The sequence below is a fragment of the Clarias gariepinus genome, chromosome 14, assembly GCF_024256425.1.
Source record: "Clarias gariepinus isolate MV-2021 ecotype Netherlands chromosome 14, CGAR_prim_01v2, whole genome shotgun sequence".
In the NCBI taxonomy this organism is placed as follows: Eukaryota; Metazoa; Chordata; class Actinopteri; order Siluriformes; family Clariidae; genus Clarias; species Clarias gariepinus.
The window spans coordinates 9,571,237-9,585,379 of NC_071113.1; the positions used below are offsets into that span (position 1 = coordinate 9,571,237).

General features: G+C 39.3%; 1 protein-coding gene across 20 annotated transcripts in view; it reads right to left on the bottom strand.

Annotated features, from left to right (window-relative positions):
* ank3b (ankyrin 3b) overlaps window positions 1-14,143 on the bottom strand; it is a 179,088-nt gene that overhangs the window by 88,148 nt on the left and 76,797 nt on the right. The window contains exon 1 of one of the 20 annotated variants that reach the window (XM_053511289.1): window positions 1,250-1,401. The exons of the other annotated variants lie outside the window; for them this stretch is intronic. Within the exon in view, the coding sequence (XP_053367264.1) occupies window positions 1,250-1,285 (36 nt within the window). The 5' untranslated portion in view covers window positions 1,286-1,401. Of the gene's footprint in view, window positions 1-1,249; window positions 1,402-14,143 lie in introns of those variants that run through there. 20 annotated transcript variants of the gene reach the window in all.

Consider the following 14,143-nt stretch of genomic DNA (forward strand, 5'->3'; position numbering starts at 1 on the left):
ATATATATATATATATATATATATATATATATATATATATTTTTTTTTTTTTGCATCTTCAAAGTTATTTTAAAAAACAACAAAAAATTAAATTATAGTTAAACTCCACATATTTCCTGACAGTGTATATTACTCTTAATAAATTGCAGTCTTTTGCGATTACATACCATAACCGTACAGGTCCATGACCATTTCGGGTTAAACAATTTTTGGTTTAAACGAAAACTAAATTTAAGTCAATTTGTTTGTTGCTTTTACAATATTTTTAGACACCAATTGTGTACAGTATGATATTATGACCAACATTTCCATATCAGTAGCCTGTGTATAACTGGGACATTTGAAGAACACTGTGTACACATACCTCTTCACCAGAGGTCTGGAAGATTAAAGGTTTTCTGTGTAACGAGAGTTCTTGGTAAAACCACAATCTACATTGTTTGCGGTTTAATTAGTTTTCAAATAAAAAAAATAATACAGGAAATGAATGACTTAACATTTAGGGAATGTAGGAATGTAGGCGCCTGTAAGTGCAAATGTTGCAAGAAAATCATAATCAATAGAAATGTGGCGAAAGAAAAAACAGGAAATAGTAAAACTGCCAACCCAAAATTGTCAACTGGAATAATTCTTACACCAAGGTGAAACCCATAACATGTATGATCATAATATGAACAGCAAATTAGATTAAGTACAAAAAAATTGTTATCTTGACACCAACTAAAATTAAAATAAACATGGTGCCGATCCTATACATTACGTTTGTGAGTACAAATCTTAAAGGTCGTAAGCCCCTGCGTTTTACTTACCATTAACACACAGATTTAAAACCAATTACGACACAAAATACAGTTATTCCATCTTGTAAGTCTCATTAGTCCATCTCCTACGAGGATGGCTTCTCAACTAAAGACAAGAAATTTCAAGAGTCATTTGAAGCACAACTTTGTTTCATTGTACCCAAGGTCACGTTGTTACATTTTCTTTTCATCAGCACTAACACACTCCTTTGCTATGCCAGTATTTGAAACACAACCCCGACTCGGCAATGCAGTAGTATGTCGCAGTTATGCCTCCTTCTTATAAATGTCATCAATGATACACACTTAACGCTCCGTTCCCATGCACTCTGAACATGTCACGAATCCGGCAACCCTCCCTAGCTCATATTGCTCCATTCAGACACATTAGCAGCACACATCCTTAGCGTGGTGGTGCACTTTTAAAGCTGCATTAAAAGTTCACTTACGAGCACTTGGCACTCGGTTTCCTCTTCCACAGCCATTCTGCCTGCAGTCCGGTGTGAAACCTGAGTATTTGATTATCTAGCCTTGGAAGCTAGGGCTACAGTTAAGGGACATTATGGAGACGCTAAAAATACACGACCTAACAAGGCAAGGCGCACAAGCGAAGGCTAATCAGTTTGTCGGCTGTTTTGCTGCACTCGGATTCCCTGTCCCATGCGGAAGCACCTCCTCTCTCATCCTCCTGTCCTTGTCCTCAGTAGGATGCTAGCTCAGCTAACCTCCTCCCAGCCGCACAGCTGAGGCTCAGCTACTGTGTGTCCTCTGTCCCTTGCCCTTACACTTACCATATTTGTCGGCGTTAGCAACTTCTGTCCTGGATGAGTGTAACCATGATCTTGCGGACTGAAATAGCAGCAGGGGGAAGTGGTGGCTCTGCACAGGCCCGTACGCCGGGCAGGCCTCCCACACTGGGATCTGTCCAGCACGAGGCTTATTGTCAACTTGCTTATCAGCTCTTTTTCAATTCCCCCTCCCTTTCGTCTCCTGCTCTCGTCCACAATGTCCCGGCACAGCCAGGCTCAGCTCAGGCGCATGGTACTGTTGGGAGCCAGTCATCCGTACAGAAGAGCACTGGGATGGCTTTAGGGAGGATTTGGTGGGCATTTCCCCAGGTATTAATGGCATGGCAGTGTGGTGTGGATTGTCCCTTCCTGGCAGGTTGAAGTGGTATTAACAATATAGCCATCACTACACACATGCTCTAAGCTCTATGCTTTGCTTGTCTCTGGGTCAATCGGTGAAATCAGTGAATCAATGGAAACTGCACTAGTTAGCTCCGAATTCTGAAATATCATGTGGTGTTTTGACCTAACATTGTTTTCAAATCATCCATGCTGGGAAATACCCCAAATATGGGGGTAATCAGAGTATAATTAAGCAATGTCACACAAGAGGAAGTGCTGTTGTACTGAATATCAGCACAACTTTGATGTGGCCAAAGATATTACAGCCATGCTGATATTTATTACAACAGACCGACCTCAAATGATATTGCTTTTATGCAACTGTTTTACAAACACCATTTTGTTATCAACAGATTATAATAATTTGTTTTTTTAAATCAGTAATTTTGCTCCGGCAGCACGACTGAAGGGACATCATGACTGCAGGAACAGTTAGTACAATTAACAGGGGTAAAAGTAGTTCTAAATACTTACTTGTATTATATAGTTAAATGTAAGAAGAATAAACCATGGAGGTGGTTCCTATAAAAAAAAAAATTACTTTTATATTTCCACTTATTTTGCCTTATAATATCAGCTTTTGGGGTTGAATGCCAAATAGCGTTAAATAGTGCACTATTTAGGGGTGTTAGGTAGCGATTTGGGATTAAGCCTTGTATTAAAGGCTAGTTAGCTTTGTAGCTCACGTTAGCCGTGAACAGAACAACCTAAAAACAATTACTAAGAAGACTTGTTGTTTAAGGTGACACAACATTATCAGATGTGCTACTTTGACTAACTGGTTTTAAAAGTGGGTTTCGGCAGACGGCTGCTCTTCTCTTTTCCCAGTACTTCCAGACCGTACCGACCTAACTTCACCCATACTGCAACTGACAGATGTGTAATTAATGATTGTTAGAACGCCTTTGATGTCAACTTTGATCTTCATCTAATACACATCGAACCTTGATAGTCATAACTTACTGAAAACTTAACAGAACTATATCAATTGCTTGTCTTTTAATTGAGGCAGGATCATTTTACAGTTTGGGACATGGGGTCATATAAAGACTACTGGTGTATATCTGGGGTTACTGTACGTTCATACTGTATCTGTCATGGTACTGCACACATACAGTACCAGTCAAAACTTTGGACACAGTTTTGGATTTATTTTCTACATTCTAGAACATTGCTTGATTTTTTTACATAATTATGAAATAACATATATGGCATTAAGTAATTAAGCTACAAAAAAAAAAAAAAAAACAGGGACAGTCAATTATTATTTTAAGACACGTGCATTTGCAAAACCCCATTAAGCACCATGATGAAACTGGCTCTTATAAAGACCATCCCAGGAAAGCAAGACCTAAACCTACCTAAGTTTATTTAGAGTTACCAGCCTCAGAAATCATCAATTAATAAATGACACCTCGAATCAGAGCCGTTATATAGGCTTTACGGAGCATAAGTAGCAAATACATCTCAATATCAACTGTTTAAAGGAGACATCGTGTACATGTCTGGAATCGAATATACCATGTCTTCAGATAGAAGAGTACACAGATTACTCCAGGAAGAGTGTAAACTTTCCAAACCAGCAATGGAGTCTAATATACAGAACATTAAAATATAGAATGTTCAGACATGATGGTTTCAGGTGCAGTACGTCATTGAGTCCCAAGCAGAAGTATGGCCTATATACATGCATGCCACATGCCAAGCACTTTACAATAAAGGCTCAATAAAATGACATATTTTGTAGTAGGCATGTTAAACCACTACTGTAGGTCTATAATTTAAACAGAGATCCCTTTTCCGATGCAAATCACTTCTTATCACTACCAACGTCCTCCTGCAACATTCCCTAACAGACGTGCTGTAGGTCTAAACCCCATCTGCACAGTACTCGGGTTAACGTCAGACCCCCACCGGGCTCTCAGAAGAATGTCAGCACAAACATGCCATGCATTTCACTACTGCTTTTGTAACACCATGTGTTCACCGACTCTGGCGGAGAGCACACTTGGTTTTGGCTACAAGAACAGTGCCGTAAATGATTTCTTTAGAGATTTATATTTACAAGTTTCGTCTGGGAATCGCATGATCAAGAACATGGTAAAATCAAAGAAATCCTGGCACACAAAAAAAGCTTCAATATCACAGAGGATCCCCTCAATTTTTGATCGCTCAGACATCTTCCTCTGTTTAGCATGAGAGAGCTATGGAAATAGCAGATGCAGCAGCTAACCATTTCTAAAAGACAAGGTTGCCATGGCAACTGCTCCAAGAGGGACTGTGATAATAGGACGGATGCTGGTACTGGAGGTCTGGAGACTCGGAAATGATTATGGAATTCCCTTTCAAATCCTCCGGCTATGCAGATGGACATTTTTGTTCACTTTAAAAGCCTTTATATTTTATGCAAAAGGCAGTTTAAAGCTATAAACAGGAAAAGTGCTGTCCTAATGGAAACTACAGAGATCTGGGTAATGTGAACATATAACATCAGTAGATCACCATCTTTTATAACAACTCCCATACAAGTGAACGACTAAAAAATTTGTGCTCGGATCTGATTGTTGCACGACTGTAACATCATGGGTTTACATTAATCCACTTGTTCTAGTACGTTATTGTTTCCATAGTAACAGCTCATGTACAGGGGTTTCTATGGTGGCCGCTCCACATGATCTAGGACAGGTTTCAAAAACGTGTTAGTAAAATGTATAAGCAATGACGTGATGTTTTTATGTTAGGAGATATTCGGAAGGAGTGTTAATATTGTGTGCACAGTGTTCTGTGATGTTCATTAACTATTCTTCAAGATAAAAGGGTTCATTAACTACCCAACCCCTCTATTAACCACTACACCCTAACTGGCAGACGTGTCATTCGGTAATAAATTAAATATTGTATTTGTTGCAAAATCACTGTGTCGTTCAAGTCAAACCGGGACTTGTCTCTATAAATAATCCCCTGCTACAATAAGGCACTTATCCCAGTGTTTCACTAGTGCTTGGAAGGTAGAAAAAGCCAAGATCAGACTGCCTGATTCACATGTACTTGAACACCCCTCGTATGTGAAAATAACGGAGGCCAGACGGTCATGATGCGATCCCACCTTGTAAAACATGCTCATGTTACACACTAAATAAAGCTGTGTTCAGTATTTTTCAGTTGCATAAAAACCCAACAGAACTATCGTTCTAACCTTTTGTTAGCAAACCTAAATAGAGTAATACTGTATACATACACTCTTACACTTAGATCTACATCCTGTGAACACTAGATGTAAAGTGTTCTGCTGTATCAAAACAATACATATACAGAATATTACAATATACAACACATATACTGTACAGCTGTATACTTCTTGGCATATGGCCAACCTTGCTTGATGTATTTATACGTGAATAGCCTTCGAACTTGATTTCAAATACACTCTACTGATGGTTTCTATTGACGGTAAGGTATTTGGAAAATTAGCTGCCCCAAGCATGAGCAGCACATTAATGATGTGAGGTCTATCCAAAGCCATTTTCCACATCGCTGACACTCCGTTCAAGATGAGTGTGTGTATTTGTCTGTGTGTGTGTGTGTGTGTGCGCACGTGTGCAATGCTACTGATGGTAGGTCACGACTGCTCCTCCTCCATTTCAACCCAGCGCGAGTATAAATCACCCGGCACACAAGTCCTTTCTGTGATGGAGGATGCTAGTTCATCACTGCCATTGCTTTCTTTTAGTATTCAGAGTTTAATGGAGAAAACAAAGGGAAACCACACACACACAACCAAGCCCGGTCACACACACACACACACACACACACACACACACAAACACATTTAATTCACATTTTGAATGCAAGATCTTTTTCTCTTTCCGTTCTGCTTGAGTTCATTACGTAAATGAGGTCACTGGTTTCAATCTGCTGTCTGATAGCTCACTAGTTTCTACTTGTAAAAGAAAAAGCCGACTCTCTGTCAGTAGGATTGCACCATGTTGTCATGATAGTATTCTGTTTGAGAAGTATTCCATAACATTATTAACATATTAACACATTGCTCTTTTATAATTAGGCTAAAGTAACAGTTATAACATGCAATATACCTTATATTCAAGTCAGAAAAAACGGTATGTAGTTGTTATCATTTGGGAAAAAGTGTAATATATGTTCTAGTCCTTTAATATTCCTGAAAATACAGTATATGGATCGATCAGCCAATAGAAAAGAAAATGCACAGTGATTCTTAGAGCATGATCGATGCTCCACTCTCATACCCATCCGCATGTAAAAGTTACTTGGTCGATTTCCATGATTACGCAGAAAACTAAACTGTCACAGCAGAAACCTTAGCTCCAAGCCGGATCAATACCCCGAGTCTGAGCCTTGTGTCTCTGTGGAATATTCAGGAACAATGCAGCGGAGTGCTGAACACAAGGGGCGAAGCCGAGCAGCCTAAAGCACTCACTCCCTCTGGTGCCTGAGTCAAATCAATACACTGCTTCTACGTTATAAAATCTAATGGCGATCAATTAACAGAGCAGTGACGCCATGCCAATTAAATCACCGAACAGAGCTAACCTCTTGCGTCTCCTGTCCTGTGCATGAGAATTACGGCCTTCCTGAAAAGACATGAGCGTACAGCGTATGATTGGCGAGCCATTAGGTTTAGCAAAGGGTAGCGTCGAGTGTTCTTGCTGCAATAAGCTGATGGAAGCAGAGGCAAATTAGTGTGAAGGACGGTTCACGATTTTAGAAGAAAAGATTCAAATGTTGCTTGAACACTGCTTTTTTTCTATGCTTGTTTGAAATGGCTGCATCTGTGAGCGGGAGAGTCCAGCTGCTAGGAACGTCGGTGAAATCCTCCAGCGATCCAAACCATGAGTCGTACACATGCTAAAAAAAAAAGTACATCTGGAAAAGACGAGTAGTCGGCTCTCCGGAGGAACCCACAAATACAGACGCACATGTAGTCACATACTGTACATACAACACACACGTATGAGCCAGGAGAATTTGAATCATCTTATGAATGTGGATTCAGTCGGAGAGAGAGAAATCTACAGTATCTCAAAACAGATAATCCTAATACAAAAAGCAGGTTCTGAATATTTCATTTAATTAAACACATCAATCTTAGAGTTGATTATGACTTTGCATAGCACTCTTATATAAATATATCAATAAAGTGCATCACAAGTCCTAGACACATGCATTAAGGCTGAGATTCTTCGCAGACCACGAAAAAGTCATACAAGTTTATGGTTTTTGTTCATGGCTGTCAAATATGAGGCTTGTCATAAAAAAAAAAAATTAGGATATATTTAGGATGCTCATGAGGCTCTTGATTTTATCCCTTAGAAAAACAGTTTGGCACATGCTAGATTGGTCAAGAGTATAAGAGATGGTGGGATTGGTCAGAATTTCTTTAGAAGTATGCCATGTTCTTCAGGTGCGGTCACGAATGGACAGAATTTCCTTTGGTAGCAGGTGGGAATAGTCGGAATTCCTTTAAGAGCAGGTGGGATTGGTCAGGGTTCATTTGAGATCTGGTGGGATTGATCAGGATTCCTTTAAAAGTGGAAGGGATTGTTCATGGTTCATTGAGAGCAGGAGGGATTGATCAGGATCTATTTGAGAGCAGGTGTGATTGGCAAGGATTCCATTAAAAGCAGGTGGGATTGGTCAGGATTCTGTTAAGAGCAGGTGGGATTGGTCAGGATTCTGTTAAGAGCAGGTGGGATTGGTCAGGATTCTGTTAAGAGCAGGTGGGATTGGTCAGGATTCTGTTAAGAGCAGGTGGGATTGGTCAGGATTCCTTTGAGAGCGGGTGGGATTGGTCAGGATTCCTTTGAGAGCGGGTGAGACAGGTCAGTATTCCTTCAGAAGATGATAAGAGTTGTTTTAGGCAAGATTACTATATGCTAGATTAGTTTCATATAGGCAGTATTTCCTCCAGGAAGAGACAGGAATGATCAAAAATACTTTTAGCTGCTACGGTTGGTGGGAATTACTTTAAAAGCGGATGGTGTTGCTCAAAATTCTTTCAGTAGCTGGAGAGTGGTAAGGATCCCTACAGGACCGGGTAAGATTAGTTAGAAATTCATGGTATCAGTAAGAACTGCTTCAAGGGCTGGTGGGATTAATCAGAACTCCTTCAGGAGCTTGTGAAAATGGCCACAATCCCATCAGGTGCTGATGGAATCAATGAGGAGAGAGCAGGAACGGGATTAAGAACACAGTCCAACATCTACCTTATTGCTCCGCAAAAATTGCAAGCCAGCATTCTCGTTCGTCCCTTTTTTTTTGTTCATGTTTATCCACATTAGCATGCCTGAGGCTGTACAAGACACACATACACCCACAGTTCTCTTATAATACTGATGGGGATAGCCGAATTCTTCTGCTTCTATCGCATCTAGGTACAGTGTGATCGAAAAACAAACACAACATCTTCATTAAAAAAAATAAAAATAGAATACCGTATGCATAGCATTTATAGCTGCTACGTTTCAACTGGCTATAAAGCTGTTTCTGAACGTAAAATAAACCCATCCAGAAACAGGCTCTACGCTGACTTGCCTGCGGCAGATTTCAAACGCGGTCAACATGACTTGTGTACTGAATGCAAACCATAAAGCTGATTCATTTGAGCATGAGACATGATGAATCGTGTGACAAAACCAGCGTGCGTGTTTGCTCACAGATGGACCTTTCATGGTTCAGTTGCCCCCTCTGGAGCCAATCAGGAGCCCTGGCACCTCACACCTCGCACCTCACTGTCCTGCAAACGTGCACAGAGCTACACAAACAAGCTTGTGGGGCCAAAGCACAAAGAAATTAGTGCTTTATATTCTGGATATCTATCAACATCAAATTTTATCACCACTTTTTCATTTTTTATTTTATTCTGCAACATTTGATCGAGGTCCCAGTAAATTATAGTGCATAATATTTATTTTTTATTTATATATATTTATATTATGTTTAAAAAAAAAAAAGTATTGTTTTTTAAAAAAAATCATACTTACCCTCCTTTATTTCCCTTATTTTACGTCTGTCGGCCCTAGTAAAGGAGGCGTGGCCTCTCTGTCTCAAAGACGTGCGTGTTACCGTACCAAAGAGTTTCGCAAAGGAGAAAAACCGTAGTAAAGATGAAGGACTAGCTATAAAAGGCAGGAACCTGAGAGCACAAGGTCATTCTTTCCTTAGCAATCAATGTCAGTAAGAGGACAGCAGCTGCAGGTAGAGGAGGGGGGAGGGAACTTTCTTGTTAGATGATGGGTCAGTCAACACACACACATACACACACATCTACAAAATCAGCTGACTGTAACAGAAAAGGCAAATGGAGGTTGTCTGTTTAGTAGAAGTAACAAATTCTGGTCACTATTCAATTCGTGTTATGATACTGTGTTCATAATTTGATTTGATTCACAATAAACTTAAATAAATTTTAAACAAGGAAAAATAATCCCTGAATGACTTCCTTTTTCTTGATCTTTATAATATGAAATAAAAAGCAATGTGAGTTTTTGTTTGTGTACAAAGACAAGGTTGCATGTTCTCCTAATGCTTGATGGGTTTCCTTTGGGTACTCTGGTTTCCTCCCAAAGACATGTGGGTTAATTGTATAGTATGCACTGTATGTGCGTGTGTCCTGCAATAGAATGGCCCGCTGTCCATGGTGTCCCAAGTCTCCTGAGAATGGCTCCAAGGCCCCTGCCACCCTGTTCACAGGATAAGTGGTATAGAAGAACTACAGGTTCACCTTTTTTACGGACATTAATAAATAAATACATTTTGACCATGGAAGAAGAACACAGCCATATGAAGACTAAAACATTCTTTGAGAGGTGTTACTGCCATGTCCATGCACTTTACTAATTTGTTGAATGAAATAGGCATGCCCAGTTATAATGTGAGAAATAACAACGCCTGGTGCACTAATATTGGAAAATACTGAATGCTGATTTTAATAATAAATCAGCAGTATATCATCTAGAGCATCTATCACATTCTAACTAATTTCATTCAAGAATGTTACTTAGGACTGTGATATAAATGAAAACAGCCCTTCACACAAACTCAGGAATAAACCATGGTGAAACACATTTGCACATCTGCGTGGCAAAAGGATAGACGTCATTCTATCTTCAAGAGCAGTATTATCCAGGACAAGATGGAGTAAAGGACAGTGCAGTATCTGATTCTAGTAGATCCTTACAGAAGCTAAGAGTCTCAGCTTATCAGCAGGAGTTAATGAAGACACTACTGCAGAGGAACACATGCCTCTTCAGCTCACTCAGACTGCTGATGAAGAAGAGAACAGGATGAGTAAATTAGGCCACTGATTCTCTCCCATTCTGGTCACTGCAGGAAACGCCCGAGACCGAGAAGACATGCAAGAGATCGATAACTCTCTCACTCCACAAACATCACGCTAACGATGAGTTACGGCCAGAGCCCACCAAGAGAGCGACCATGCCCCTCCTCTTCACTGCAGACACTGAATCAGCGCAGGACCCGCACAACAAACCGCATCCTTTACATTTTACTATTACAACTCTGCACGCTTCATGCAGCAGTTTTTTTTTTTTTTTATACAAATGTAATATGGTCGATGTAAGATAAGCAGGCTGCAAAAATAAGTGTCTAAGGCTCTAAAAATACTAAACATGATGCATCTTTACCAGAATAGCTGTCAACCCTTAAATGCATATCTATCAAATGACAGGCTCATATTATCGCGCACATTGTTGTTTCTATAGTATAGTATAAGAACTCATACACAGTGGACGCATAAAACTAGTTTGTTATTTAACAAGGAAAAACATTTATACAAGGGATGTTCAAGTCAAATCATGACTTTTCAAGATAGAAAGTGTTCTCCGTACATCAGAGCCATGATTGGCCTGCCTGCCTCACGTCAGAAACGCTGGCCTCCCAGGAAACTCATTCAATGACCCAAACACGTGGAGACAGCTTGGAGCGAGGTCAGGACTGTACGCTGGATGTGGCAATAACTCCCAGCCGAGTGATTGTCTGTACCGTTCCTACAGACAGACGCATCACTTCCCATAAGTCATCAGTTGATTTTAAAAGATCAAAAGTTCCACTCAGTGAATGTTCACGAGAACATTGTGCCTTTAGTCGTCATTTACAGACATACAATCTCTATTAAAACATCTGGATCATGTTGCTCTAAGAATCTCAGCGTCGTACTGTGTTTGAAGTCAATCGGTTTTAAGCCTTTGTTTACAAGAAATTTCAACACAAATACCGGTTTGGCTTGAACGCCCCTTGTAAAATGAGTAATGGATATACAGTAGTGACATTTTCTGTAAATCAATAGCAGGAGTCTCAGATTTTCCACCACAGGAACTATACGACTTTGTGTTTTTTCCGGTTTCTCTGTAAAATGACAGCATTTCTCGATAACCAGACTAGCGTAAAATATACCGCTATATTAAATATGATATTCCATAAGTTGCTGTCAAACAGTTTGAAAAATATCAATAAAGAAAGTTATTATGTCAGGCTAGTTTGTGCACGATAGCCTTGCTTGTGTCCTATGACCCAAGAACAAATGAACAGGAATTTCTGGTACAGTAGAAAGCTACCACGGTTGCCATAGCAACACTAAAAACTTTACAGCACTGTCTTTTGTGTGTTTTTGAAAAAACTGATATTTTGTCTATTTGGGGTGGCCGCTTATAGCTTTGGATAAATCACTAATCACTGTTTGTGTGAGTGTTTGTGTGTGTATGCAAAAATGGCACAATCAACAAGGACAGCCTCTCATTTGTGCTAATCAGAGCTCTCTGAAAGCCATCATAGGGGGGGTGGATGGGGTTGAAACAGAGGACTCATTGCAAGTGTGAGGGTTTTGTAAAATCCAATGTCTAATTTTAGCCAAACCCCTCCCCTCGTTAATTACTACCATTAACCAATCTTGCAATTAAACACATAAGTAAACATATATACAGTATATATATATATATATATATATATATATATATATATATATATATATATATATATATATATATAAATATATATATACTGTATATATCTCTCTGCCCAGTTTCACTCATTTTCTTTGTGTTCATGTTGTTATTGAGTGTGGGTTTGCACTGAGCAGGGGATTAGCAGATTAGCTAACTCCACCAGCTACATGCACTCATTAAAGGCAACAACAAACTCTACTCCCTTCCAAGCTTCTATTTTTATTTTATACTGTTTCTACACACATTTACCTACAAACATTATAAAACATATTCCATGTACTAGTTACTGTTTATTACATGTTCAAGTGAATGCTTGCTAGCTAACCTAGCTAGCTGAGGTAACTACACTACACTGGCTTAAGCATGGTCGTGTCATGGCACATCATTTTATTAAAAGCAAAATCACATCATGTCCTAACCTTTTGCAGTAATTTTATTTTATTTTTTAAATAATGGTTTAGTGGTTAACCCTGTGGCCTTGCACTTCCAGGGTCCGGGTTCGATTCTCACATCGAGGTTGTATGCGTGGGATTTGTATGTTCTCCCCATGTTTGGTGGGTTTCCTCTGGGTGCTCAAGTTTCCTTACATAGTCCAAAGACATGCATTTGCTAATTTGTCCAGCAGTGGACTGGCACCCCATACATGGTGTACCCCACCTCATGCTCCAAGTCTTCCAGGATAGGCTCCAGGCCACCCGAGACCCTATATACAGGATAAAGCATTATAGAAGCTGAGTAAATGAGTGAGTGTGTGTTACAAGATGCCATGAAAAGAGTATTCTTCTCATGAAGGGAAGGGTTATAGTCTTGAGAAGCAGCCTATGATTCGTTTAACAGAATGAGGCAGAGGTTATGCAGACAGTGGAAATTCAGAGAGGTTGGGAAAGTGAGGTTTGGCTTCAGGTGGCGGCCGATTACCGTCAACTCTCAACCAACTTGCAAACAATGAGACGACTGTGGTTATGAAATTGATTTTGTTCGCACTACCTGCTGCAAAATTTCCAGCATGTCGCTTACTGGATACGTGGGAAAAGCAACACCTAAAAAAAATGTCTGAGTACATGAGGAGCTATTGCTAGAATTTCTACTAGTTTTAGCTAAGGATGTAGATGTGAGACATCCTGAAAATGCAGACAAATTGCTGTTGCATGCAAATTACACACTTTGAAATATGCTGTCAAAGTAATATTTTTACATTGTTGCAACAGGTTGCATCACACCATCGTGTCGTCAATCATATTCCTACAGTATAATAATGCATTCTACTGTGTGTTTTTATTTATACATAATGACTGTTGCAAATTCCGTCAAGATATGATGTGCAATGTCATACTGTTCCAATTTCACATATTACACCTTTGCTTAAATTAACAAGACATTTGTTCCTGTCTTTGCCCTATTCATGGACCATTCCATTTTACTTATTATGGAAATCATAACCCAATCAGAATAAAAAAGCAACGTATAACCACCTCAATTTGAAAAGATTGACGCAATCCGACCTCATGAGAATGAATTTTCAATCTGAACAAGAGTGGATGTGTGAACCTTTTAATATTTCATTCAATTTGTAAAAATAAAACAAGTTAACACCTGATATGATAATTTTTTCCTCATTGAAATAAATATATCCTTTCTGCACGTTTGCCCTACGGGAGATTATATTAGATGACAAGTTTCCAGGAAGGAAATTTTGCTTCCATTCCCACTCATGAGAACAGCTCTCTCTCAACTGTGTTTATTTTCACTTATTGGATTTCTGACAGAGGAATCGGCACTGTAAAGCATCGAATCAAGATGAGACTGTACTCTTTTACCAATCATAATACAGAAGGATGGATTTGTTTTGGGATTAAAAGCCTAATCTACATTCAAACCTTGAGAAAAAAAAAACAACAACTTTTTTTACCTGTTATATTTGCGGCAGATTAAACGCTTCACAGTGGGCAGAACCGCTTTGCAAAAATCAAAAAAGTTATATTCTGATTAAATGCTTTGAACATGTAACTACACTAATGTGGACTGTGTTTTAAGCCTTACAGTCCAGGTGTTTTTGTTTTCTCCTACTGTAATTTGAAATATGACCCATACTGTAGGTAGACTGTTGATTTGCTTTAACTAGATTTCTGAGCATTGCGTTTTTATTCGATTGGAT